The following is a 26,005-nucleotide window of genomic DNA, read 5'->3' on the forward strand; positions in this document are numbered from 1 at the left end:
CCCGCCCCGCCCGCCAGGACGGTGCCCTGCTCTTCCCGCCCTCCCCCCTCACGTCACCCCGCCCGCTCACCAATCAGCAGCCGGCGCCCCGTCGCCCACCAATAAAAACCCGGCTCCGCAGCCCGGAACACGCCCGTTCCCCGGAGAGGCCTCGCTCTTCCCACCGGCCCCCACCTCCTCCCCGCGACGTCACGCAGCCCGCTCACCAATCAGCAGCCGGCGAGGCCCGAGGCGCCGCCCCTCAGCGGAAGGGGCGGGGCGAGGGCGGCAGCATGGCGGCGGCGGGCGGCGCGGAGGCCGGTGGCGGCGGCGGCGGCGGCGCGGGGCTCGCCCTGGTGGAGGGCAGCGCCGGGCGGGCCGCCCGCGTCGGCGACCCCGGGGACCTGGTGGCCCTGGCTCGGCAGGTGCAGCAGGTGAGGGCCGGGCCTGGCCCGGGCTGGCCCCGGGGCCCCCCAGTATGTCCCAGTACCTTCCAGCGCCCCGTAGTGTGCTGACACCCAGTGCTTAATGCCTTCCCTCGTCTCCCAGTACGGCCCGGTATCTTCCAGTGGCCCCTCTGCGGGGCTCCCAGTATGTCCTGCTGCCTCTTCTAGTACGTCCCAGTGCCTGGCGGTGCCTTCCATCGTGTGTCCCGCTGATTTCGCTGCGTTCCAGCACTTCCGGTTTCCCCCGTGTGCCCCAGTATGTCCCAATATGTCCCAGCGTGGCCTACTGCCTTCCAGTATGTCTTACTGCACCCTCCCAGTGCTACCCAGTAAGTCCCCATGCCTTCCAGTGGCCTGCGGTGCCTCCCAGTGTCCCTGTGTGCATCCCAGTACCTTCCAGCGCTCTCTTTTCTCCCCATCTAGCATCTAGTGCATCCCAGTGCCCCCTAGTGCCTCCCAGTATGTCCTACTACCTGCTGCCCCACACCTCCCAGTGCCCCCCAGCACCCGGGCCCTGCTCTGTGGCTGTGGTGGGGTCCAAGGGGACGCGGCTGCTCCCTGTCCTGACAAAAACCCCGCTCTTCCCCGCAGGCGGACGACTTCGTCCGAGCGAACGCCTGCAACAAGCTGACCGTCATCGCCGAACAGATCCGGTACTTGCAGGAGCAGGCTCGGAAGGTGAGGACGCAGCCGGTGCCTCGGCGCTCTCGGCCTTTCCGTGTAGCTGCTGCGGCCGTTCAGAGAGAAACCCGCTCCATCCTGTGCCGAGCACCCGCTTGCGTTTGATACGAGAAGCATTTCTGGGATGATCCCTGTGCTGGACGGGCCACGCTCTGCACGAGCAGGGCTGGCTGGTGCTCGGATTTGTCTCCCTGTGCGAGCTGCCCCAGTTCTGGGATTTTGGCTGCACATCAGTGAGGACTTCTTTTCACATGGATTATCTCCTTTTGGAAGAAGCGTGGGAGCTGGCAGCTAGTCCAAAGCTGCTCCAGTGTCAGGAGAGATGACTTCGAACTGGTTCAGGACAGGAAATTCCTGTCCTTTTAGTTCGTGGGTCCTGCTCTTGGGAGCATGTAGTGGAGCAGGGTGACTACAACCATCTGGATGGTCACCCTGAGACAGATCTGAGCCCTTGGGAGAAGTGAGCTGTTATCTAACAAGATGGGTGGATCTTGTCTTCCCAGTTTGTCCCAGCTCATTTTCTTGAGCAGGCGGTTCCAGGAGCAAGCCTTGATGGGCTCAGTTGTCCTGTTCGGTTCTGACTTTGCCCTTGGTGGCGAAATTGAGGACTAGAGTTAAAAATATATCTTTGAATGGGAAGTGATCTGCTGGTTTCTGTGACTGGCCCACTGCCATCAGGGCAGCTATGTCATGTAATCCCTTTTGTTAACCGATGAAGCTAGAGCTGTGGAGCGCCAGCTGATGGAGGTAGGGAGCTGAATTCCCCTTTGCAGGGTGAGATTTGCTATCTCTTCCTGAAGGGATCTCAGCAGGGAAGCCCCCCGGAGTCTGGTGGCTGTGTGTGGAAAAGAACGGATCCAGCACCCTGTGGGGTCAGGCAGATGTGAACATGGGGCTGTGATGAAGCAGAGGTAGAGGGTTTGTTGCTGCTTGGAGATACCTCTACTTCTGTGGAAGGATGCAAGAGCTCTGAGGTCTAGATAAGCAGGGGAAATATGAAAAAAAATTGTCTCATCAGGAAGCATCTACTTCTTGGGGCAAATAAAGATGTGCTGCGCGAAGCTAGACTTGTGCTGTGGAGGGCAAAGCCTGCGTGAGCAGTGTGTCAAGCAGCGTGTCTCAGGCTGGGACTGAAGGGGGATAGCGTGTTGTGGTTTTATTTCAAGCGTGGGAATGTTACTTTTGTTTTTAGGTCTTGGATGAAGCTAACAGAGATGCTGATCTGCACCACGTGGCCTGCAATCTTGTGAAGAAGCCAGGAAACATCTACTACATGTATAGACGGGAGAGTGGCCAGCGATACTTCTCCATCCTGTCCCCTAAGGTGGGCAATAGCAGCCTCTGAGGAAGCAGAGAGGGGAAGAAACAGCATACCTGGGCACTTCAGGACTTCAGGCAAAAGCACTGGCTTGGGGAGGGATATTTGCTGGCTCTTGCTTAGTTGGTGGGTTTTTTCTGTCCATGATCAGAGTACCTTGCTGGTGTAAGAGTTATATTGTGAAGCTCTCTTAGGTCTCAGTAGAAAGTGGGCAAAGAAACCTTTGGCAGGCAGACCTGAATTCTGCCTTTTGGTCCCTGCAGTTCTTTATCTGGAGGTAACAAACTGCAAACATGCCCTGGGCCTTCTGCCCTCCTTGAGCGAGCAGGCAGTTCCTCTGAAGTGTCCAGGTAAGAGCTCAAGTGGGTGCTTGAAGCAGGTTTTAATGCGCTACAAAGAAAACAGAGAGCAAAGCGTAGAGCCATGTGGAGGAGCTGCGCACAGGACAGGGTGATAACCTGTCCCTAAACCTAGCTGTGACATGAATCTGTCCTTTCTCCTCCAGGAATGGGGGACCAGCCCTCACGAGTTCCTTGGCGCGTACAAGCTCCAGCACGACATGTCCTGGACTCCATTCGAGGACATTGAAAGACGAGACGCCGAAATAAACATCCTGGACAAGCTGCTGAGCCGGCAGGCAGCGCTGCCGCCGTGCACGGAGCCCAACTTCCAGGGTCTCACCAAGTGACACGAGCCGACGGGACCTCTGAGCAGAGCCTCTGCGAGAGGGCGGGCCGGCGGTGGCTGAACGCTGCCAAAGGCAGGGCAAGGAGAGAGATCCAGAAATGAAAATGCTGCTGTTGCTGCCGCCAGTACTTGCTCTGTACTTTAATGAGACTAATTCCGAATTCAGTCTTACTGGATTTTCTAGTAATCGAGTAATTTCTTCCTTTGACTCGTGCCAAGTTCTAGCGAGAGGCAGGTATCAAACGGAGTCAGTCCAAGAGGGCTTAGGGCAACAAACAAAATCACTTGACCCAGATGCGATAGCTCAATGAAATACATCCCACCTGTCCAGCTATGGTGTATCACTCTGCGTCCTGCGGTAGGTAATCGTTTCAGGGCTGGGGTTTGGCCCTGATGAGAAAACACATATTTAGAAAGCCCTGTGGCCTGTGAAGAGCAGCTGAAGCTGCAGACAAAAAGCTGTGTTGTGATCTGAGCCTATAGATCTCTCTCAACAGTGTTCAGATCCCTGTGACTTCCATGTGGGGTGGCCTAGAGCTCCCCTTGGTGGGAATAGATCCTCCGAAGGACCACGCAAGCTTCAGGCCGTTAGCCTGGCTGCTGTGGGGCGGAGAGGGCTGTGCACTCTTTGAAGGACGGGGGTTTCACAGCCCTCTTACGTTTCCCTTGGCTGCCAGGGAGAGAGGAGGAACGTGCGGGGTTTTATGTTGAGTGCATCTGTGGCAGAGCACTGGAAAAAAATGAAATAAATCTCTGTTGTTGTCAGATGTACTGCCGTGATGGGGCCTGTGTCCTGTTTGCATGGACAGCATCACTTCTTCTGCCCTACTAGGGAAATTTGGTGGTGTGTTAGGACATCTCCTGTCTTTATCTTCCACTGAGTGCTGGGGAAGTATCCCAGCATGGGCCTGGCCAGTCTCGCTGCCGTTTTCTTGATGGGAGGCACCATGGGAGCGGACTTGTAATTCATCCCACAGCCACATGTGCTGGGAGCCATCCTGGCTGCTTGGATCTGAGCCACCTGAAGACGTCCCGGTGTCATGGAGGGATGTGGGAGGTTTGAGGCTGAGCTCTCCAGCAGCCCAAGCCTTTTCTTTCCTAGTTTTTTTGCTCTTCCAGCTCTGCCCGATGCAATAGCTCAGGCCTGTCCCTCTGCGGTTGAGTCTTCGCTTGGCAGGAACCTGGTTCTCAGAGTCAACGCGGGACTTTTTGAGCAGTTTTCCCAGTGCCCCCCTCCCTCGCTAGGAGTGCTGGGCAGATAAAAAAATCAATGTATTCTTATTATTAGACCAGGGTATAATTAATTCCTTATCAAGTCGCAGGTGCCTAATTTGATGAGTTTTTTTTCCTTCTTGTTGCATAGCCCCAAGCGTTTATTTTACTGCATGTTATTAAATCTCAACTTGGAAGGTAGAAAGTTAATTACTGCACGGGCTTTTCCACGGTGCTAATTACAGTAGTGGCAGAGATCTCCATGTGGGTTGATTTATGCTCCTCTGGGAAGAAGCCTTCCTGCTCTAATTTTATTTCTGTGACAGCAATCATTTTTCATCATTAAAGTCTGTACAGTGATGTACAAGGGCACGGGGTGATGCTCAGCCTGCTGCCCTTCGTAGCTGCTGAGCCTGTGATTTTACCTGGCCTGGAAATCCTGGCCTTTGGCAGGATTTGCTCATGTGTGCTTTCCTGTTTTTCCAGCGAAGACGCTGGCTCTTCATCCCCTGTAATTCCCTGGCGTCCCTCGGCGGGTAGATCCTGCGGTTCCTGGCACTCGCTGTTCGAGTGACCGCTGTCGGTCACTGCTGCAGCTGACAGCGCAGCGGGCTGGTGCTCTTTCCCAGCGTGTTTCCGGCTGGTGGAGCGATCGGTCCTGCGTTTTTCCCACGCACGGATGCGCTCTCCTCCGCGGGAAGCAAGGACGAGGCCGCCGAATCCGCCCGGTGAGATGTGCCGACCTCGAGCTTTGCGCAGCGCTCGCCGCCGAGGAGCGTCGCACCTCTGAGCCAAACTGAGCGTGTGAAAACGCCGGAGCCGGCGAAAGCGCTGGAAGAGCTCAGGGGAGGTGCACGTCTGCGGGCAGCTCTTGGCGCTTTTCTGTAAGCCTGAGCCGAGCAAGGCAACTTTGGGTTGTGTTTGAACTTGGAAAGAGCCCTTTCCGGCCACCCTTTCGTTGCTGAGGTCGCATCTGGCAAGAGCGGAGGGAGGCTGCGGCTTCAGCGGGTCAGAGCGGTGCTTTACGTAGCGCTTTTGTTGGATTAAAAGCTTTAAAATCAGCTGTCTCGTGCGGGACCTCTCTTTCCGTTCGTGGTTTCATCTGTAGAGACCCAACTTTTAATTTAATGCTCTTGAATTTAAGGCTGTCCGGCACTAGACCTCAGTGAGAACAGCCGTGATGGCCCGGCACCTATATTTGCTGGCTCTTAGGGGTGTCGCAAGCCTTGTTGTCTTCTCCTGGCCCTGTAAGGGGATTTATTAATGGCTCGATGCTTAATGGTCCTGAGAGCACGGCAAACAGCCCTCTGGTGCTATAAAAGCAGTTCAGTCTTGTTTGTGGCCTTCATTTGATTGCACATTTTGCAAAAGCACAGAACCAGGGCTGGGCATTGCAGGCCAAAGCATTTTTTTTTCTTTTTTTTTTGTTTTTGCAGCCTCACCAGATGGTTTTCCGCTGCCTGCATTAGGGATTTTGCACTGCAAGCTTTCTCCTGCTGCTTCCACGTTACCTTCTCGAGCTGCAGTGCAAGACCGGCAGGTCTTCCTGGCTTTTAAGCATTTTATTAATCTAGACAAGTTTCCTCTTTCAGCCAAAAAAGCCAGGTTGCGAGTCCTGCTTCTCCAGCTGGCAGTGCAGGGAGGAGATTGGCTTCCTGCACCCTTGTTTCTGAAGTTTTTTTTTTTTTTTTTTTTCCTTTTTGTTATTTGAGGCAGATTGATGCGTATTTGGCATCATGATATATGGCACATATGCACATGGCATGCCCCGGGGCCTGTGCTGTCCCTACGGAGAACGGCGCCGCGGGGGTGCAATCTGCAGAGGGGACCCTGTGTGTCTGCCGCGTTTGTCCCGCAGCCCTCGGGGCGGGCGCAGGGCAGAGCAGACGCGGGATGGGGGCTCCAGTCGCCTTCGAGGTGCACGTGCCGCAATGCAGACCTAAGGACGGGGGCTCCCGCGGTGCGGACTCAAGGACAGGGCCGCCCGCGCCATGCTCCGCAGCGCAGGCGAGGCCCGGTGCAGCCCGCTCGGCTGCGGTGCTCGGCGCTGCAGGCGGCGCCGCGGGCGGCGGCGAGGGGGCGTGGCGTGGCGGCGAGGGGGCGTGGCGTGGCGGCGAGGGGGCGTGGCAAAGCGCCCCCTGCCGGCCGGCCGGCCGGCTGGCGCTCCGCCCCCGACAAGCCGCGCCCATCGGCCGCTCCCCGCCCGGTGCGTGATGACGTCAGCGGCGGCGTGCCCCTGTGCCTGAGCCGAGGAGACCCCGCAGCGAGCTGCCAACGCCCGGCGGAGACTCTGAGGTGAGAGAGCGCGGCGGGTCGGGCGCTGCCGCCGCCGCGACCCTTGGCGGGGCCCGGCCGGCCCGCAGCCCGCTTCCCCCGTTACCGCTGCCCCTTTTCCTTCTCCATCCGGGCAGCGCCCGCCGGCGGGCGCGGGCTGGGCCCGGCGGGGCGGGGAGCCGCCCTGCCGCCGTGCGGGGGGCTCCTGGGCCGCCCCCTCCTCCCCTTCTCTCCCCTCCGCCGTCGCCTCAGGTTGGCAGCGGCCGCCCCTCCCCCCCCCCGCCCCAACGGCCGCTGCCAACCGTCGGGGAAGGGGCGCGGGGGGAGGGGCGGCGGCGCCTCTGCTGGGTGGGTGGGGGGGGCGGGGGAGCGCTGCGGAGATGAGGGGGGAAAAGAGGAAAAACCCTTAAAACCTCCCCCTACCTCCAAATTGCCGCGCGGGCCGCTGCGCGGTCGCGGGTCCGGCTGCGCGGGCTCTTCCGCGAGCGAGCGCCGCCCGCAGAGGCCCCGCGGTGCGGTGCGGCGCGGCCCGGCCGCCGCCGCAGGCCGAGCTGAGGCGGGAGGTGATGCCCGGGGAAGGGGCGGGGGGGGGGGGGGGAGGCGCTGCCTGGCTTTTGTCTCTCCCTCGGTGCCAGGTCGCGGCTTCCCTCGCCCTTCTGGGCTCGTCCTCACAGCGGTGCCGGCTGCTGTCGCTGTTTCTTGGCCGGGGTGTGGAGCTAGGGTTGCTGCTCACACCCCTTCCCCCTTCGTGCTGTCAAGCGTAACGTATAGAAACTCCTGCAACAAGTCACCTTTTTCCCTCGCTGTGCCTAAAAGTGTCTTCTAGTGACTTATTAGTAACCTCCCTTGCAAGCAGGCAGCAACAGCGGCAGACACTAGCGCAACCAGGTAGCATGGATGTAAATAACTGGCGTTGTGAAACGGCTGCTTCGTAAAGTATTGCAGAACAGCCGGGAATCGTGTCGCCTTGTCTGTGTGGCTACTGCGACCAGTAGAGCCGGAGCAGCCTTGCTCAGATCTCTTGACAAAAGCACAGTGAAGACAAGGCCTTAATGAGGAGGCCATGTTAGATGGCAACTGTGCAGTCAAAAGTAGTTCAGTCTGGCCATCTGTGGTTGTCTTTGTCTCATGTTCATCTGCGAATGCTTCCTCACCCTAGAAAAGGAGGTGTTAACTGTCTGTATTCAAAGTGTTAAATTGCAGTCGCCTAAACGCCCTTTTCTAGAAGGGAATTAAAAAGCTGGATCAAGCTTCTCATATTGCTAATTGGAATAACTCAGTAAAGCACTTAAAGCTTGTCTCTTCCAGTTAGCAAAATGTTCTCATGTAAAAATAACTTCAGAAAGCTTTTGTGTTCAGACAGCTACATGTAGAAAATGTGGTTTTCCACTTTATAAAGTGCTCTTTTATGTTAATTTAGGATTATGGGGACATATAGGCAAATGCATATTTGTAAGAGATCTTATGGATGTATTTAAGACTTGACTCAGTATATTGGTAACTGTGGAAATGGTTCTGTGTGTTCAAACTGTTCAATTGTTACATGCTTTAGTAATAATGAGGAAGAACATTTTTAAGTCTTGGCAAGAAGTAATAACCAGCACTATGCAAGATAAAACATGTTCATGGTTTGCTAACTTGTTCTGGACAGAAATTCTAGTCGTTAGAGTTATGTACTTTGAGCTTGGTTATTCATGGTCTGTGATTGATGCTTTTAGTTAGCTTGTTATGTGTACTGTTTTGATGGGTTTTTTTATTGACCTGAAAATGATGGCCATTTTGGGGAAGTTCAGTATGTTTTCAGTGTTTCAGTATAGAAGTGTTCTGTAGGTCCTCCTGTGTCGGAGTATCTTAAAATGGGAACTGTAGATCTACTAAAAGAACAATGGTGAGCAGAAATGGAGTACAGCCGAAACTCCTAGGAATTTCCCTGATGAGTGTGCAACTGTGATTTTCTTCACTTTTCCTGTAAAACATGTGTAAGGTTACTGTTGAATGCGGCACTAAGTAGACCAGTAGTGCGAGTATAAATGTTCACTGCCGTTAAAATGCAGCTGTAGTACTACAATAAATATCAAAGGCTTCTGAGCACAGACATGTGAATTAAATCTTTTTTTCAACAGCTATCTGTTGCACTGTAAGTTTCAAAGTTCATTCAAATTATTGATGTAGTTGGCTCAAAACTCTGCTGCTGGCCTCTGGGAACTTGTACTGAAACGTACATCACTGCAGTCTAGATACGTGTGTAACCCATTTTACCCTAATGCTAGTGTTCACAGCTTTTAGAAGTTATCTGTAAACTTCTGCATTTTAGCCCCCTCTTTCCTCTGCCTGTCTCTTGTGGTCAGGCAAGCTTTCACTCTTTAAGCTAGATCTTACGACTTTGTGTTCCTAGCTCCTACAGCAGAAAGAGAAGGAATTGTAAGGGGATGTAGTTATTCTCACTTTTGAGGCTTAATCCCCTCTGGGGAAAGTAGAATGTTTCTTTTTATACAAAATTAGGGTGCTGTCAAATTAAATGGACATGAAATGGATTTTTTTTTTAGTACTCCAGATAGCAATAATACCCTCCTTATCCACTTAGCATACTGTAGGCTTTCAGCTTGGCACCTGTCGCCTCTTTATGTTAAACTCATGACAAAAAACAGTTTAAGTATTTAACACATGACAAATAAAAACTTGTCTCATCAAGTTGTTTTATACTGAGACTTTAAAGAAATTTAAGGTAAGTAGACTTCTGAAGCTTCTAATTTGATGAGGTGGGCATCTAACTTCCTTTAAGCTCTGTTGGAGGCTCATACCGTATTGGCTAAGGGCATCCATGAGAAAATATTACTACTAGAATTGATATGAGACTTCTTCTGTGGAGTATTTCAGAGGACTAAAACTTGGCATGATGTTATTTTTCCCTGAACGTATGCAGCCGCCTGTATGTAGTCCCTACCTGCCTTGAAAAACTCTTCTGAAGTCTGTGCTATATCTTTATGCCAGTATGCAGATAAATGCCTGAAATCAGAGAGAGGAGGCAAGAAAGTGGTAGAACTGGAATTAAGGCAAGATATTTTGAGGTTCTGGTGGTGTTTCCTGTAGTTTGTTACTGGATGAAAGAGCTAGGTTTGTTTACTCAGTCCAAAGTATGCCATAAAATGGTGAATACAAGAAGCAGAATTTCAACACTGTTGCCATGTAATTGATCTTTGTAATTTTCCTTTCCTGTTCTAGGTAATATTTTTGTTGCTTTTTTAATCATCAAAATACTATTTGATCTGTATTCTCATTCATCAGTAAATTAGCTGCCCTTTTCTTGAGAGGGAATGACGTTTCTTCTAAACAAGTTTCTTTATAAAGAGAAAATGAAGAATCAGTTTTGCAAACGCTTTTAAGAGCTATTGTTCTTTATTTTTAAGCTATTGTGCTGTTAATTCACTCCATTACCTCAAGAGTTATGCCATAATTCCTAGCATGAGACATGCTCTGTACTGCCTCCTGTTCTCTAGCTAAAAGACAAACTTAAACATTTTTTTTTTTGGAAACACTGTGTGTTACAATAACCAAGCAGCTTCCTCTGAGCCTTTCTGTCTGAAAGTGGTGTGAAGATACCATGCAGTCTGACCATAAGCACAGAAGAATGTGATATCAGTTCATGTTTTCTAAACGTAGACCAAACTATGGGAAAGCGAAGGTTCTTCTACCAAATGATTTACAGTGTCGAAGCAAGCCTCAGTGTATGTAGTGGAGTAGGAATAATGGAGGTCCAGAAGTGGACTGCTGGGTGCAAGTAGAGAGGATTATTTTCACCTGTGGTGCCTTGGTGGTAATAATGGCTGTGGTTGCTTGTATTAGCTTGATATGCAACAATGTTTTTTTGAACTGCTCAGTTCTTCTCAAGTTGAAAGATGCTGTGCCATATTTTTGGCCAATGAGCACTCTCTGTTAGGGAAAAAATGACAAAAATGCTTCTACAGTTTTGACTGTAATGGAAAAAGGCATTTGCTACTTTGAAAGCTTCTGTAACTGTTTGGATTGGGTCAGTTGTGGTCTGTGAACAACCGAATGCAGAGTGTTGAACAGGCCTTGTTGTGGAAAGGTTATGTTTTGGTTTTGGATGTGATGGTAGATGTGTTTTGGTTGTTGTTTACCTTCTGTGTTTGGAACAGCCTGAGTTTGGTGATTTTAGTGCTAGTGGAGCATTGTGGATTTAAAGGCTTAATTCTTGAACATCTGTAGAGGGACTCTCAGAAGGATCCTCTCCCATTTCCTGTTTGGGAAAGGGTGTGCGTGGGGAAGTGTTACTTCGTCTTGAGTGGCTTCTGCATTTACCTACTGCTGAAAAACTGCCAATTGCCCGACAGGCTTTTCGTCTCGCTGTCTAGGCCGCGATCGATCCGTGCAGTGCTGGTGGTTTGCCGTTGCTGCTGAACGAGGGAAGGGTGGTTCCAGCTACTCTGGTTCCTTCTGTGGTTAGGTGAGTGCAGTAAAACCAGTGTTTCTTCTGTTCTGGTTCTAGCTAGTTTTCCAGCTGTTTTGTTAATTTTGATAGGTAAACCAAGGTAGCTCAGTGTCAAGGAAAGGTCTTAAAAATAAAATAAAATCATCTCCCTAGTCCTTTGAAAGTGTGTTGCTAACAGGCTTGAGCCAAAACACACTGCTTCCTTAAGACGTCCTTGAGGCAGCCTGTGTACATGGAGCACCAGCAACTGTCCCATTCCCTGAACACAACAAGAATGAAGAGTGATTGGTTGCCATTTATATGTGTTTAGGGTACTTCTCACTATGCAAAAATATGCACTGAAATAGAGGAACTTCTGCTGGTGGTCTGTTTTACCCATGGCCAACTACAGTTAATAATAGTACAGGGAGAGAAACACTGAGACTGGTGGGCATAGGCATCTGGTAGTATGGAATGTGGAAATGGAAGTACAGGTAAAAAAAATATAGCTTAGTTTCATACTGCTAACATTTAAGAATATAAGTTAATCCAGATGGGCCTTTTTAATGTGGTATTGAAGTACTGAGCAGGATTTTGTTGCGTGGTAGAGTAAAATGACTTCCTGTAGGCTATAAAATTTCATGTCAAGAGTAATAATTTAAGACAAATGCCTTTGCCAGAAGAGGGCTTAAAATGTATGCATGTTCACTTCTCTGTGATGACTCTGGGGGTGGGTTTTTCTACCTGTGACAGCTGGTTCTGACAGTTCAGCTTTAACCAGGACATTTACTAAGAACTTTATAACAAACTCAACAGAAAAAGGCAAGTGTTCTGCACTGTGAGGTGGGATAGAATGGCAATGCCCATGGTAAAAGCATGAGAACAAATGTAAGCACTGCTGCTGTCACACGTGTTAAGCTGCTATTGTGCAGTGAGCCCATTTTCCCTCTGACCAGGTTTTATGGGCTTGTTTTCAACTTTCTTAGGATGAAAATGCAACAATATGGTGTTTTCTTTTTCTTTTTGAAGTTGTAGAACCTGAAACATCTGAAATGCTTCTAGTACTGTAGATGAAGTGGCTACTTCAAAACACTGATGTGGAACCTCAATAGCAGAAATGCCAGTTTATAGAGCTTGTCCAGATGAATTTGGAAGAATATTTGTTGGGAATCTTGGGGCACCTGTATCTTAAATACAGGTTGCTGTAAAGATAGCAAAGTTTCTGTAGGTTTGTAGTACGAGATCAGTTTGAGAGCTCAGTAGGTCTGTCTTGGTGCCAGACCAGTTATGTTGGCGGTAAGTTCGGTTTTGGCTCTGATGTCTCTTGAGACAGCTTACTGTTGTGGGCCTACTTGAGTGTTTCCTCTTCTTGTGTCTAATACTAGGTTGAGATTGGGCAAACACACGAAAAGGAGACTGCCACGCCAACAATGTGCTACATTGCTATGCTGCTTCTGAACTTTTGATTGAGACTAGTGGACCAGGATGCTGTAGATGATAACAGATGCCGGATCTTTACCCGAATCTTATGTTAGTCTTTGATACTGCTTTATAGTTTGACTTTTTTGGCTGTATGTCTCATTATCGGACAACTTCTGTATAAAACAAACAGCAACACCCTTTCTGGAGATAGTTCTTTCTTGTGGAGTTCAAATTCTGGGATAGTGTTTAAAGGGTTGTCTGAATAAGTGGCAGATGGGGGGAAATCTATCAAAAAGAAGGATATTTTCTCAAAACCCTGAGTTGGTACGGTAATACCTATAGGTGTGTTTCGTAAGCAATTCACTCCTGCTCTTTGCAGACTTTATGCTGAACTTTGACTCACCTTGTTTTAAGGGAGTGAAGCTATTGTACTTTACAGTCTTTTTCTTTTTATAGCTCCAATTGTTTAAGAAATCAAACACCTAAGCCTTAGGCTGAACTGGGAACCTTTGGGAGCAAGCGGAGGTGTTTGTGTATGTGCCTTGTGTGCCTGCAATAGTCTGAGTTATAGACAAAGTAGGCAGGTAATCTGAGGCCCCAGCTGTAAAATATAATCTTAAAAGTGTCACTTACCATGTTACTAGTGGAAAATAATACAAAATGACTATATTCAGGGATCAGATCGTCCTCTGAAGAGAGAATCCTAGTGAACTGGAAGGTGAAAACTGAGATTTCTTCTGGAAGACTGAGATAACTCAGCAAATGGCTGCTGTACACCCATAGAGAAAAATGCCATGGTAATACTGCTCTTAAAAGCAGTTTTGCTTTCTGTTACGGTCTTTCTGGAGTTCAGCTCTTAATCAGAACTACTTCTGCTTGTGTTTCCCACCTTATACTTGCCGCAGTATTGCTGTTATCAAGCAGCCCAAGGTCATTTAACTGTAGTGTTGACAGCTCAAGTTAGGCAGTTTCTGTGGTAGTGGTGTCTGATCTTTAAAGAGAAGTGGCACATCATGTGCCAAGGATCTCTGAGGCGGAGCAGCTGGTGCTGCTGTACCAGGCTTGTAATGTAGACCTGCAATATAGTACTTCTGTATCTGTGATGGAGAATACTTCACTGCTCCGATCATCATGCCTGGCTATGCCTTTGGCCTCTGATACAGGAGACTTGCTGCTGCTTTAAAAAGAAAAAATGTTGCCTTCTAGTAGGCATAGAGTGGGTGGCATAGGGGAAAGATCCTGCTCTTGTGTGACAGTAGTTTCCCAGTCTTGTGTGAAATACTTTAAAGTGGATGTGATTCATCTGGGAACAAATGGTACGTGCAAGTGCTTGTGTGTTTTTTAGTAAGATATAAACTGATAGTAGCTTGGAAAGGTGAAAGTGGATAACAGAGGTCAACATGAGTAGAAATCCTGTAAATATTGTTTGTTTCATTGTGGACTCATGACTGCTTTGACCCCGAAGGAGTTAAATGACTAACTTCAGTTTATTGTAAAATTGCAATGTTTAGAAGAAACAAAAAATCCTTATGACTTATTTTTAATATTTAGAAATGGTTCCGCTTTTCTTGTTCTAGCGTGGACCAGGTGCTCAGACCAGAATTTGAAGCTGTGACAGTCTGGTTAAGCTTAGCCTGGCAAGTTGATGGTACGTACAAAAGAACATCATGAAATGAGCTTTTCGTCATGAGCCGGCAATTGTTTTCAGCAAACTGAGTTTAGCTGGTACATGTGATGAAATGGCAGCTTTAAATACTGCATGAAAGAGGAAGTTGTGCTGCTGCTGTGGCTTGACAGGAAGCTAATACAGGATGTGCAGACATATTTGACAGCTTAGTTTCCTTTGACTAGAGGAAATGTATGCGTTTTAACCTGAAAACAGACATTAGTAGCTTAAAGGGAACCTAAGAAGCTTGAGGCTTGTGGTTTCTATAACAATAACAGCTGCTCGCACTGTAAGTGCGAAGGCAAACATAATGTACGTTCTTGGGTTGATAGGGAGCACAGATTATGTATGAATATGCACAGAATTTCACTGTTTCTTCACAAGCAGTAATGCATATTTCTACCAGAATGTTTTAGCTACTCTGAATTGCAGGCAAGTCTTGAACTCAGATGTTCCCATAGCAACCCCACATTTCATGTGCTTGTCAATAAAAATGGGGAAATAAGGTAGTGCAAGAGGGATTGTGGTCCTCGGTGTCAGGATATATTTGGGGTAGCATTTCCCACAACTTGTGCTTAGTAAATAGGAGAAGGCTTTTGGGGTGCCGCATAGATTGTCAGAGCAGGAAGGGCTGAAGAAATATCGGTGTCCTGTGGTTTATATTCAGACTGGTATGGAGAAAGTGCCAAACGTTCAAGCTTTCCTTTCCTACAAAAATAGGTAGTCCTTCCTATTGGAATATCACATTGGAGGCTTATTTCGCTGTTCGTTGCAATACTCAAATCTGTTACTGCTTTTGGGGATTAATCCTAAATGTACGCAGGTATAAGCAGGCTTCTGCAAAATAGGCCTGTTCAGTCTGGAATAGTCCTATCTAAAAAGTTTGATTAAAATTTAGCAGTCTCTGTAATCCACGGTTTCCAGGATGCTAAAAAAAGTGCTACATACTGTTGAATTTTGTGATGTCACAGCAGTGTGCTCACATGTTGAACAAGCTAAAAAGCAAAAAAATCTTAAATGTGATCAGCTAACATGTGCTTTGCTGAAGCATTAGGGATTTTGTGATTGGAATACGGAAGAGGTTAGAAAAATCAAATCAGCTTAGGTTAAAAAGTTGCTTTTTTTGCATTTAGATTGACTTGCATTGTATTTCCAGTGTTTATCAGGTCTCCTGTCTGGGGTTGGCCAGATGGTTCACAACTACATGACTCACAGTCTACTTGCTGCACTCAAACTGGGACGATTTTACCACTTTCTGGTCTGTTTGATTTCCCCAAGATATTTAAAGTTACTTGAAGTGCTTTGCAATCCTCCTGGGTGTTGTATGCTTAGACTCTTCAGATTAGGTGTTTTAGCAAAGAAACCTTTTAATTTTCTTTTAATCTCCGACGTGAGACACTGGTAAAGGGAAAGGTCCAATGTGGGATACAAGAGAATTAAGTTACCAATGATGTGATGTGTGTCTAAATGCCTTCCTGTGGAAGAGTAGGCCCTGGCGTGGTGAATCTAAGCCCTCTTGACAATGTGTGTGGTGTGTGGTTTATTTCTTCTAGCCTGTTTTGTGGACCTGTTAGAAGTGGAAAACACAAACTAGTTCATCCAGCTAATCAGGAAAGCTTTCTAATCCAGGTGAAATAGTTTATTGGTGGGAAAGTGGAGTTGTTGAATAAGACTTTGGAAGCCTATGCTTGAGTTTCTAAATCTTGAGAGAGATTAAGATTTGAAAACTTAAAACCACTTTTAAACACCATCTGTTAAGAAAATGGTTGGCCCATTTAAAAAATTTTTTTTTAATCTTAAGATTTTATGAATGTGGATGGATGCCTCTTGATCCTTTACAGAAGTAACCCTGAAGTGTCTAGTGGGTTTCACTTCTATCTGGGAGGATTTAAATAGCTGCGTTAGAGAAGTGGTAGTCATGTGGCACATAGAACTTGCATTGGGCTGGCTTTTTTTATGGTAAGTTGATAATTTCTGTAGTAAAAAAAACCAAACAATTATCAACTGACTTGTCCTCGTCCCCTGTTGTGCAGTTAAGGATTCTTGTGCTGTGGAGTTCTTCTGGAGCACTGATACTAGTGTAAGGCCTAAGGTTGTTTACACTCTGTTTGGTTTTCACTGCCAAAGAGCTTAAAGGAGCGAGTCACCTGGTAGAGAAAGGTGCAGTCTGGTATGAGGTCAGTCTTCCTCACGCTCAGTAATGTGTAATGCAGGGTGGTATACATCTGAGTCAGAATGATGGGTACCTAATTAACCCTTGGCTTTGGGTTTTTGAGGTGTAGGGTGAGAGTAACAGTGCCTTTGTATGAAATACTTTTATACTGCTGGGGTTCTCTGTTCTACAGGACTAATCATGTAGATGAAGTTAATTGTTCGCTGCAAGAGTCAAGATTGGCTAACGCAATACTGCAGTCAAGTGTAAGGCATATGTATAGCTTGTATTTTCAATTTTTAGTTGAACTTTTGACTTAAGCTCTTATGAGACTGTAACAGCTTTTCTTGCAGAGCCAATATGGTAACTTTGGGCTATGGCTAGAGAGAGGGAAAAGTGGAGGTTTGTGTGTCAGGCACTTGATCTGTTGTGCTTTGTTTTGATTTGATTTTGTTACTTTGTGCTTAATGCTTTCTAGAGAAAAAGCTTAAAAATTTAAATGTCACTTATGATGGCATGTGAACTTTTCTTGTACTTGTGCATATGCAGCATTCTAAGATTTATACTTAACTGTGGATGGGTCAGATGAGCTTGAGTGCCAGATTCTTCCATTTGTGCACTTGCACAACCAGTGCACTGTTTGTGCGCTTATGGAAAGACAGACTTGGTGTAGAGGAGTAACTTGCAAATTATGGGTAAACAAGGAAAGACATGTTTTTTTGGAGGGGGGGAGGGACCAGGAAGGGATGGAAAGAATGTAGAACAAAGGAGTAGCCCTCTACCAGTAGGAGGACACAACAGAAAGTGAGATTAGGTTCTCCCTAAGAGGTGACCTCGCAGGATGCTGAGGCTGAAACCACAGTGGTGGTCACCTGGTGACGGGTGTTCTCATTTGTTGTGATCACACCTGGGATGACCGAGGATGGCAGGAGCAGAGATTTCTTGAATACGAGTGCAAACTGGAAAAACATAGAAGAAATGGATGTGAAATCCCATGTGGAAAACTGTTTTCTGCTTCCTTTACTAACCTTGAAAGGAATTTGCAAAGGCTGTTCAGTCCTGACCTGTGCTGTGTAACCACACAACACAACAGAACAGTTCTTCTTGGGTCAATCCCAAGCAGAAGGCAGGTGATAGTGCCTTATTGAATGGGTAAAACTAGCAAGCTAGTGAGGCAGGCTAATAATTGGGCTTGTTTTAAATTGGAGTTAAATTTGTTTAAATTGACTCCTTACTTGTGAAATTGGTTCTTCTGCCTTGAAAGGAACAAACTTGTTTAAAAATCTGCCTTACAGATTACTCATCCCCCCCCCCCCCGTTCTTTTTACCTTTTCTAAATGTGCATCTGTCTTAATTTGGGACTGAAGTGGTCTGTTCCGTGGCCTGGTTTCTTGCTACTGATTTTGTTATTCTAAAACTTGACTTTGCCTCTGTGATTAGTGCACCTGAGTGACAAGGCAGAGTTATGTGAGTACATTAGCAGTTGAGGAAACACTTTAGTAATACTTCTTAAATATAAACAGTCTAGCTGACCTGAACATAGGAAATACCTTTTGAAATGGAGATAGTAACTTTGTCTTTTTGAGTATGTTTACTTCAGAGCCAAATTGTTAGAGCTTATTCTAGTATTAGTGAAAGGCTTGCTCATATGGCTTTAATGTGCATATTGCCGATCTTCCTGTGTGAAAATCGGGATCTGCAGAAGTCGTATTCTATTATTTTGATGTTGAAAGATGGCATCAAGTACAGGACTAATGATGCTGCCTGATGCATATGTAAATCCCTCATAGTAGAGGCCTTTGAGTATTGAAAGAAGACACATGAATGGCAGTGTTGTGACTGGGTGACTTCTCAGAATAAGATGTCAATTAGATAAAGCATCTTTGCAGCCATTTCTCAAAACTGACTGCTCATGGATCTGTTCTGGGCTTGGTGGGAAAGTTTGTGATTAGTGTTTCCTTACAAGTACTATTTTTAGGGACTTCTGAGAATACTTTCCCTAAAGATAGCTGGCTATGTCTAAATTGACATGAGCACGTCTGCAGTGTTTAAAACTAGTAATGTGGTGTGTTTCAAGTCAATAGAAGTTTTCTTCTCCTGCCAGCTTTGGCCAGCATGGCAATGTGATGTGCAGTATCAAGTCATGTTGCTAAGACCAGATTTCTCAAAAGTCTGGAACTGCACTATTATCTTTTCCAGATCACTAAAAAGTCAAATCCATAGAAGTGTCCAAATGCATAGGTCTGTGAGGATGGATTAGATATTCTTTTGTATAGTTACCCATAAATGAGAGCCATGGCAACATCCTTGCTTGAGTAAAGCATTGTCACCTTTGAGGCAATGAAGTTGCTCCAGGGATGTCACTTCCTGTCCTCTCTCCCCACACTCTGGCAGAGGATAACTCACTTTGAAAATCTTGCTGCTGTAAATATTGCTTCCAGTAAGAAAATGTTGGAAGTCAGTGGGAGTTTTGCTGCTAGGCCAGGCTGTAAGTCATGATTTCACACCTCTATGTGAAAGAGTGGTCAAAAGCCTGGTACTTTTCTAATTCAAGTAATATGTTAATGCAGGACAGCTGTATCTGACACTGGAGGTAGTTAACTAATGTTTGGGAGAGGTCTTAGTGGCAAATACTGATTTGATTTCACATGCTGAAGCTTGTATATGCTGGGACAGTGTTAAAGTAGCTGGCTGTATTATGATTTTGTAATGTCAGAAGAGTAATATAATCCCATGGGAACTGGATGCCCTGCTGAACTCGTCAGGTCTATTGGCTGCTTCAAAGTGGGAATCAAGATGCATATTAAGTAGTGACCTTAATGAAAAGGCTGTAGAACTGTACTTAGGCCTTGGCAGGGGTGGTGGTGGTGGGGAGATCATGCTTAAATGTCCGTACCTGTGTATTTTCATCCCATAAACTAGTTTCAAAGCTCATACTGCTGTTACTTTCTTCTGAGCTTTCTTTACCAAAGCACTCTGCTTTAGAGGGAAGATTTCTTGCGAAGTTTGAATGTAACTTAGCAGCTACTGAGACCTGATCTTACCTTAAAAGCTGGAAGTGCATTTAAGACTCGATCCTCCCATGTATTAAAGTCTGAAAACATCTAAAGACCTTTTTCTAAGTGACTTTTTTTTTTTTTTTTTTTTTTTTTTTTTAACACACCGTATATTAACGTGACTGGAATTACCTAGTTCTTACTCCCAATGTGAACAGTGACAGTGTCAAACATAGCCTTAGCTGGTTCTTGACAATTCTTTGTGGCAGGGAGACTGACTATAGGGAGAATGTATTTTGAATTTACAAAAGTAACTTGCTGCCTTATGGAAGGACAGCACTGGTTGCACGTCGTTGTCAATTTAACGTAAGTAATGCAGATTTGTCATAGTATTAGGCTCAAGCTTCCTCCCTGTAAGAATTGACCTGCTTTTGATTATGAACTTACCTGTGTTGCTGAGGCTGTTCTTAGACATGGAAGAGGCCTTTTGTCTTTTAATGTGGTAATGTGCAAGTGGAAAAGGAGCACTTTTCTTGGTAGTGTGTTGAATTGCTCATTAAAGAAAAATGTAATTGCTGCTTTCCTGCCACAATTACATGACCTTTGGTTATGAATACAGCAGCACGAATGAGATGTAGCTGAGTCCCCAGGTAGTAACTCACTGACTTTTCCCATGAGCTCTTTTTTTCTACTGGAAGTGAAGATACCTGCTTGTCACTTCCTGTTTAATCTTTTTTTTTTTTTTTTTTTTTAAGTACTGGTTAGTATTACGCTGCAGTACATGTAGTCTGTCGTCTTGTTTATGTGTGGCCTTCATGAAGTTGTATTGAAGTGGTTGTTTTGCTTAGAAGAGAAAGGTATGCTTGTGAATTTAAACTTGAGCTTAAATGAATGGAGGGACGGGAGGAGGAAAGAGGGAGAAACATGTCAGCAAATTTATCTGCCTAAAACTGATCAGTTTGGGCTCTGTAGAACTGGCATTTTTTTTTTCCTGGAAACTTTTTTGGACAAGTTTAGCATTCTTACAGTTTTGATTTTGATTCCTGGGCTTGTGAAACTATTAGGCAGTTGCTTGCATGTACTCGAGGGAGAGAATACATCTACCAACTGATCTAAGAATATCTTGTCTTTGAATCCTATAAATGCTGTTAGTGGTTTGGTCTCCAGTTGAAGCTCAATGAATGACACACTGCTATCTAGTAATAACAAGAAACATCTAACTAAGTGTATCTTTATTTCTTTTTAGGTTCACATTGGAGCTGATATTCTAGCAGACTTCAGCTATGCAGACGATTAAGTGTGTAGTCGTGGGTGATGGTGCTGTTGGTAAAACATGTCTCTTAATTTCTTACACAACAAATAAATTCCCATCGGAATATGTACCAACGGTGAGTATGAGAATGGCTCTGCTTGTTCTTTGGCATGTTGGGGTAGAGCAGCGTGAGCTTTCTTCTTGAATAACCTTTATGGCTATACATCTTAGTACTGTAGCCTGCTTTTCTGTTGGAGACTGACTGTTACCTCATGGAAGGATCAGTGTGTTTGGTACACTCTGTTACCCATCTGCTGTATTTCTCAGTAGTGCTGGGATGCCTTTCCTGTACCTAGTCAGTTCCTGCTGTTTGATTGCTCTGCAGAACCTGAGCTTCCATTTGGTAATAGCTGCCAGCTGGGTTTTGTGAATAAGATTATTTTCAGCTGTTAGAACTGGTAAGGGAAGAGCAAGCAGCAGGAACATCTGCTCCCCAGTTCTGCTGATCTCAGTTCTTGCTGCGTCTTCACTTCTAGAAGCAGTGCTTTATGCTGCTTGGGTAGTCTGTGACCACAGTTTTCTGATACTTGCTTTTTCTTTGCAGCTCCAAAAGGTCCAGAGGTTACACAGTGAACTATGGAGTGTGGCTAGTGATATATTTCATGTTTAGCTAAAGTCATGATCAGTTTTAGGCTGTGCAGTCTTATTCCAATTGTACCTCTAAATACCTACCAGCTTTGTGTAGTCTTTGATTATTTCTATATTTGTATAAAACTTGGGAGTAATCTTCCTGAGTCTTCTAGGCTCAGTTTTGAGACACTGAGTTCCTTGGCTCATCTAAAGATTTAAGTTTAGAACAGTGTGCTACCAGATTGCAAGGCACATGTTCATTATATAGATTTTTTTCCTGAAAGAAAAGTGCTGCTCTTAGCATTCTGTATGCAAGATCACCCTGCTGACACTGAGGTGGTTCAGTTTCATTTTTAGTGAGTTTTCTGCAAGAGGGTTTGACATCTGAATTCTTTCTGCTAATTTTCAATGTTACGGACTTGAAGAGGCCATCTTATCCTAGCCCAAATGCAAGTCAAAGACTATACCCAGATAACTGAAATTTGGATCTGGAAATGCACCACAGGGAGGTTGAATGAAAGCTGGTGGAAGGGTCAGTGTCTCTTGCTATTGTAGAGCAACTTGGGATTGAAAGAGCAGATGGCTCCTCTGAGATGTCAGGTAGCTCCTGCCTGGTGCCTCTTGCTTTCAGAATAGCTGCTTGCAAAAACTTCCTGTCTTTTATGGAAAAGAAGATGTGATGAAACTGAGTGCTGAGGTGACAGTGCAAACTCCCTTGCCTCTATCTTGTACATTCTCTGGAGACCTTCAGCTTACTGACTCTGAGGCTTGTTTAGAGTAGGGTGGGTTTCCACAGAACAAAAATGTCTGCATTTAGTTGTAAATCTGGAGCTCAGCAGAAAGCTGTTGGAAATATTCCTAAACTTGAGTGTTTAGGTTGGATTCAGTGACCACTTGAAATCCTGAAGATTAGGCCATAGGCAAGGAGAACTATCTTCAGCCTCTCACGGAGATCCTTTCGTTAGAGACTGGTAGTGGAGAAGTATTTGAAACTTGCCGTTTTTGCATTTTTGAGTGGTGCGAAGCATCCTGCTGTGGGTGCTGTTCCAGGATAACCACCTGTGCTCAATCTGTGGAAGGTTGCTTGCCCTATTTAAGCTATTCTTTATGGTCAAGACAGTGAAAGTGGTCAGTGAGTTCAGGTGAGGGGTATTTTTATAGGGTATTTTTATACTTATCCCTAGTGAAATGACCCTTAATTATGTTGAAAAGTGCTATATATTTTTTGAAACCTTTTGAGTTTAAGTATAGACCTACTGTCCTGGATATGGACATGCTACTCAAAAAAAGGGGGGGGGGTTTACTTGCTAGTAGAGTGCTCAAGAAGTGTTAAGGCTTATTTACAGTACCTTTCAAAAACTGTGTTTCTGGAATATTTGCATCAACCTCAAGGCTTAAGGAACTTGCTGTTCGGGGAGTATCGCATGAGTTCTGCAACGCTAAAGCCTATTTCTAATTCTGTGAATAACCTAGAGGCTTATTTCAAACTCTGGAAACTTGTAAGAAACCTGATTATTCTGGCTAATGCTTCTAGTAATAAACAGGCAAAGAAGTACAACGGGGAGCATTGTTCAAGAAACGAAAGCAAGCTGAGAGTCAGCAAGCCTTAGTGTTCTGAAAATCTTTGTAGCTGAATAAAGAGAAACTGTAAGAGCCCTGGAGTAAAGCGGGTGGGGATTCAAGCTTCTTAACAGAAATGTTTAGGAAAAGAATCTGGAGATACAGTTCTACTCTTAGTCTGGTGAATATGGGTAGTAGCTCAAGGCCAGTGCCCTGACAAACACGGGGAATCAGCTCTAGCAGTTAGTTTCTGCAAAGTCTCCCTTGAGAGGAAGGTGGCATCCTTCTGTCTTGAATGTGTCTAGCAGTACAGGGGCACAAAGCAATAAACAGGAAGATGTTGTGCTGTAGGCAAAGCAGTAACAGTCTGGTTTCAAACTGAGCTGTTCCGCGTGCATAGACATTCAAGATGCTGCTATACGCTGCCTGCGCCTCTTGTCCTGTTTAACTGTACGTGGACACAGTCAGCAGCGCTCTGCAGCTGGGTGGCAGAAGCACTGAGGGAGAAGGTGCTGGTGGTAATACACCAGTTCAGACTGATCGATTGGCTGCTTTCATTTGTCTCTGTATTCTGCAGTTTCTTCTCTTCTTTCAACGTGTTTCCCACTGGGAGATGGGTTTTATGCTAATACTGAGCTGTGTCACGTGCATATTTTTGATATCGTTCCTATCCTCAAAAGAGGCAGCGAGGGGCCTGTTTGACACTGGCAGCACTGGGGAGTGGCAGCGTGGGTGCGACTCCCGTAGCACCCAAGTTCATGCTGCCTGCTGCAGAAAGCTCTCTGGCACTGGCAGGTTTGAAACTTCTCCTTGGGCTACTTGCTGCTCTGGGCTTTAGCCTGTTTTGCATGATGGAGAATGGAATTGTATGTGAATTGCGTTATGGACCTGTAGCTTCCAGATTTATCTGAAGGCTAATTTTGTAACCCTTACCTCATCAGTGTGGAATCCCAGACCTTTATAATAGTGGTTATAGCTATAAAATTCCTGTTTCTGAGGTGGGGAGTTTTGGGGGGGATGACGACAACAGTGAGAATGCATGTTAATCCTTCCAGAAGGGCAACTACAAGTAATTTTACCGACTTCGTAGTCACTGGACAAAAATGAGCAGGTGGTAGAGGGCCAGAGCTGTGGAAGAATGCTTGTTGGGAAATACCTTCAGATATCTTAAGCTGCTGACATCTGAAAGAGTAAATGCTCCGACCTTAAGGAGCGTACCTGTTTCTTGTTCTGTACCTAGCAGTAGTTGGGTTCTGAGCCTTACCAGTCCTTTGGAGTCTCAAATAGTAGTTGTTGCACACTGAATGTGCCCTGTGAAATGCCTTTCACCTTCCTCCAGCCTGAAGGTTGGTCTTTTAGCAGGACACTTGCTAAGGGTGTTCGATAAAGGAAACTCAAGGTAACTTGTAAAGGACTGGTCTGCAAATAATGGAGATGAGTGTTGAAATTTCTTACAGTGCTTATGTCCAAAATAGTTTGAAAAGTGAACAACTGCTTCTTGCTGATGTTCTTGGGGACATAAAACTTCCTGTGACCATAGCTTCCTTCTCAATTTTTGGACTTGTGATGAGTTAAAAGGAGGGAAAAATAAAAAGTGGTTTCAGGTATTGCTTTAGCCAGAACGGTGAGCCAGAAAAGAGGCAGGTCAGAACTGTTGGAAGTTCAGCTTTGAGGCACTGCCTTAATGGGCTTGATCTCATGTTTTATTATTACTATTTTTTTCAAGGACTTGAGCTTTTACTAAAGCCCTATTAATACATGCATGTGACTCTGCTCCTCCTCCTCCACATTTCTCCTTCCCCATTTCCATGAAAAGCTTTTGAGATGATTGTTAACCTCTTTCATGCTGTAGTCTGAGCAGCACCTGGGGCTGAAGAAAACTTCAGTTTTGTGTTGAGGCAGAGCTTCTGTATTCTTAATTGGACATGTTGCATCTCTAATCTTGCAGTGCATGACAGGTTTTTATTTTATTTTATTTTTTCCTTGACCTCCAGTGGAGCAGGTTTTCTGCCCAAGCTACTTTCTCTTAAATGTTGCCTGTTAAGGTTCTGCAGATAAAATGGAGTTACCTGAAATTCAGGATGCTGACCTCAGGCAGTATATTCCTTGATGAGTATGGTCTTTGGGAGCTGGATTGTTCGTTTTGCCTGAGTGTGGATTTGACATGGATTAGTTCTTAACTCACTAAATTGTAGAGCGTACTTCTTCCAAAGTTGGAGGAGAAATTCCTGTTAACACATTCCTTATTGAATTCCTTAAACGTCCAGGAAGATGAACTTTAAAGGACTGAAGTCTGAGAAGTAGCCTCATAGTTCTGTGCCCTAAAGGATAGACTTGAGCCTTGCCTTGCTTACATCTGTTCTAGTTTTGTGGGGATATGTTTACTGTCTCAGGCTAGGTGTGGAGGCTGAAACATTTGTGGCAATGTTAGTAACTTTCTTGCAATTACAGGCAAGACTTGCTGTAGCTTTGTTAGTTGTTTTTCCCCCTCTGGAATATGCAGTGGTACAGCTGATGTACTTTTGCTTAGATTCTTCCTGGAAACAGCTTATACATCCCCATTCTAAACTGCTCTGTCCCATTAAAGGTAGCGTTATAACCCTGATGGCTTCTGTTATTCAGCTCCAGTGAATCTTGTATGAACTGGAGGTGGTCTGGCAAGGTAAGTAGGTTTGACAGATGGCTTATTCGTGTTGTTCTAAATGTGCTGCTTTCTTTTCTTATCAGGTGTTTGATAACTATGCTGTAACAGTGATGATTGGAGGAGAGCCTTACACCCTAGGCCTCTTTGATACTGCAGGTGAGAAGTCAAGCCTTTGTGTCATTGTAACTCCCTAAGATTTAGTTGAGAGGATGTCAATAAAAAAAAAAAAGTGTGTTGTTGTGTTCAAAAGGGTAAAATCTTTCTTGATTCTTCTCTCCTGACCTCTGAGGAGTTGCTGAACTGAGTTCCTTTAAAAAAAAACAAAAACAAAAAAAACCAAAAAGCCTTTAAGAGCTATATTATTTTCTGACACCAGATGACAAGATTCAAACTTCTGTCTTTGATCTGGGTAACACTTGGAGGAGGAGAGATTTTCTCCTTTAATAAACTTCAAAAGAGAAAATGTTGAATAAAATGTGGATTGTATGTGGGCTTTTTTTTCTTTAAACTATTTTCATAACTATCCTAGTTTCAGCCACCCTGTCTTGACATTTTGACCTAAGGTTAGAACATCTTGTTTAAAAACATGTGGCAAGTCTGCCCTTTAAAAGTGGATTAAATTAGGATGTATGAAATTTCAAAATGCTGCATAGTGTG

The 26,005-nt window shown here is 45.7% G+C and overlaps 2 protein-coding genes across 4 annotated transcripts in view; both read left to right on the forward strand.

Moving 5' to 3' along the window:
* Positions 1 to 272: 272 nt before the first annotated feature.
* Positions 273 to 3,887, forward strand: C22H1orf50 (chromosome 22 C1orf50 homolog). The gene is made up of 4 exons (XM_062593159.1): positions 273 to 413; positions 1,017 to 1,103; positions 2,299 to 2,430; positions 2,930 to 3,887. Exons 1-4 carry the CDS (start codon positions 273 to 275, stop codon positions 3,110 to 3,112), a joined length of 543 nt encoding a protein of 180 aa, XP_062449143.1. The 3' UTR covers positions 3,113 to 3,887.
* Positions 3,888 to 6,534: 2,647 nt separating this feature from the next.
* The window catches only part of CDC42 (cell division cycle 42), a 29,837-nt gene continuing 10,366 nt past the window's right edge, over positions 6,535 to 26,005 (forward strand). Inside the window, exons 1-3 of one of the 3 annotated variants that reach the window (XM_062593153.1) lie at positions 6,535 to 6,618; positions 20,509 to 20,650; positions 25,432 to 25,504. In XM_062593153.1, coding sequence (XP_062449137.1) covers positions 20,546 to 20,650; positions 25,432 to 25,504 — 178 coding nt within the window. In that variant the 5' untranslated portion in view covers positions 6,535 to 6,618; positions 20,509 to 20,545. Of the gene's footprint in view, positions 6,619 to 10,959; positions 11,063 to 14,025; positions 14,097 to 20,508; positions 20,651 to 25,431; positions 25,505 to 26,005 lie in introns of those variants that run through there. The other 2 variants (XM_062593155.1, XM_062593154.1) reach the window with 2 other exon arrangements.

The sequence above is a fragment of the Rhea pennata genome, chromosome 22, assembly GCF_028389875.1.
Source record: "Rhea pennata isolate bPtePen1 chromosome 22, bPtePen1.pri, whole genome shotgun sequence".
In the NCBI taxonomy this organism is placed as follows: domain Eukaryota; kingdom Metazoa; phylum Chordata; class Aves; order Rheiformes; family Rheidae; genus Rhea; species Rhea pennata.

Coding starts and splice junctions, on each gene's coding strand:
- C22H1orf50 (XM_062593159.1), top strand. CDS start 273: ATGGCGGCGGCGGGCGGCGCGGAGGCCGGTGGCGGCGGCGGCGGCGGC. Junction 414..1,016: donor TGGCTCGGCAGGTGCAGCAG/GTGAGGGCCGGG, acceptor TCTTCCCCGCAG/GCGGACGACTTCGTCCGAGC. Junction 2,431..2,929: donor TCTCCATCCTGTCCCCTAAG/GTGGGCAATAGC, acceptor TTTCTCCTCCAG/GAATGGGGGACCAGCCCTCA.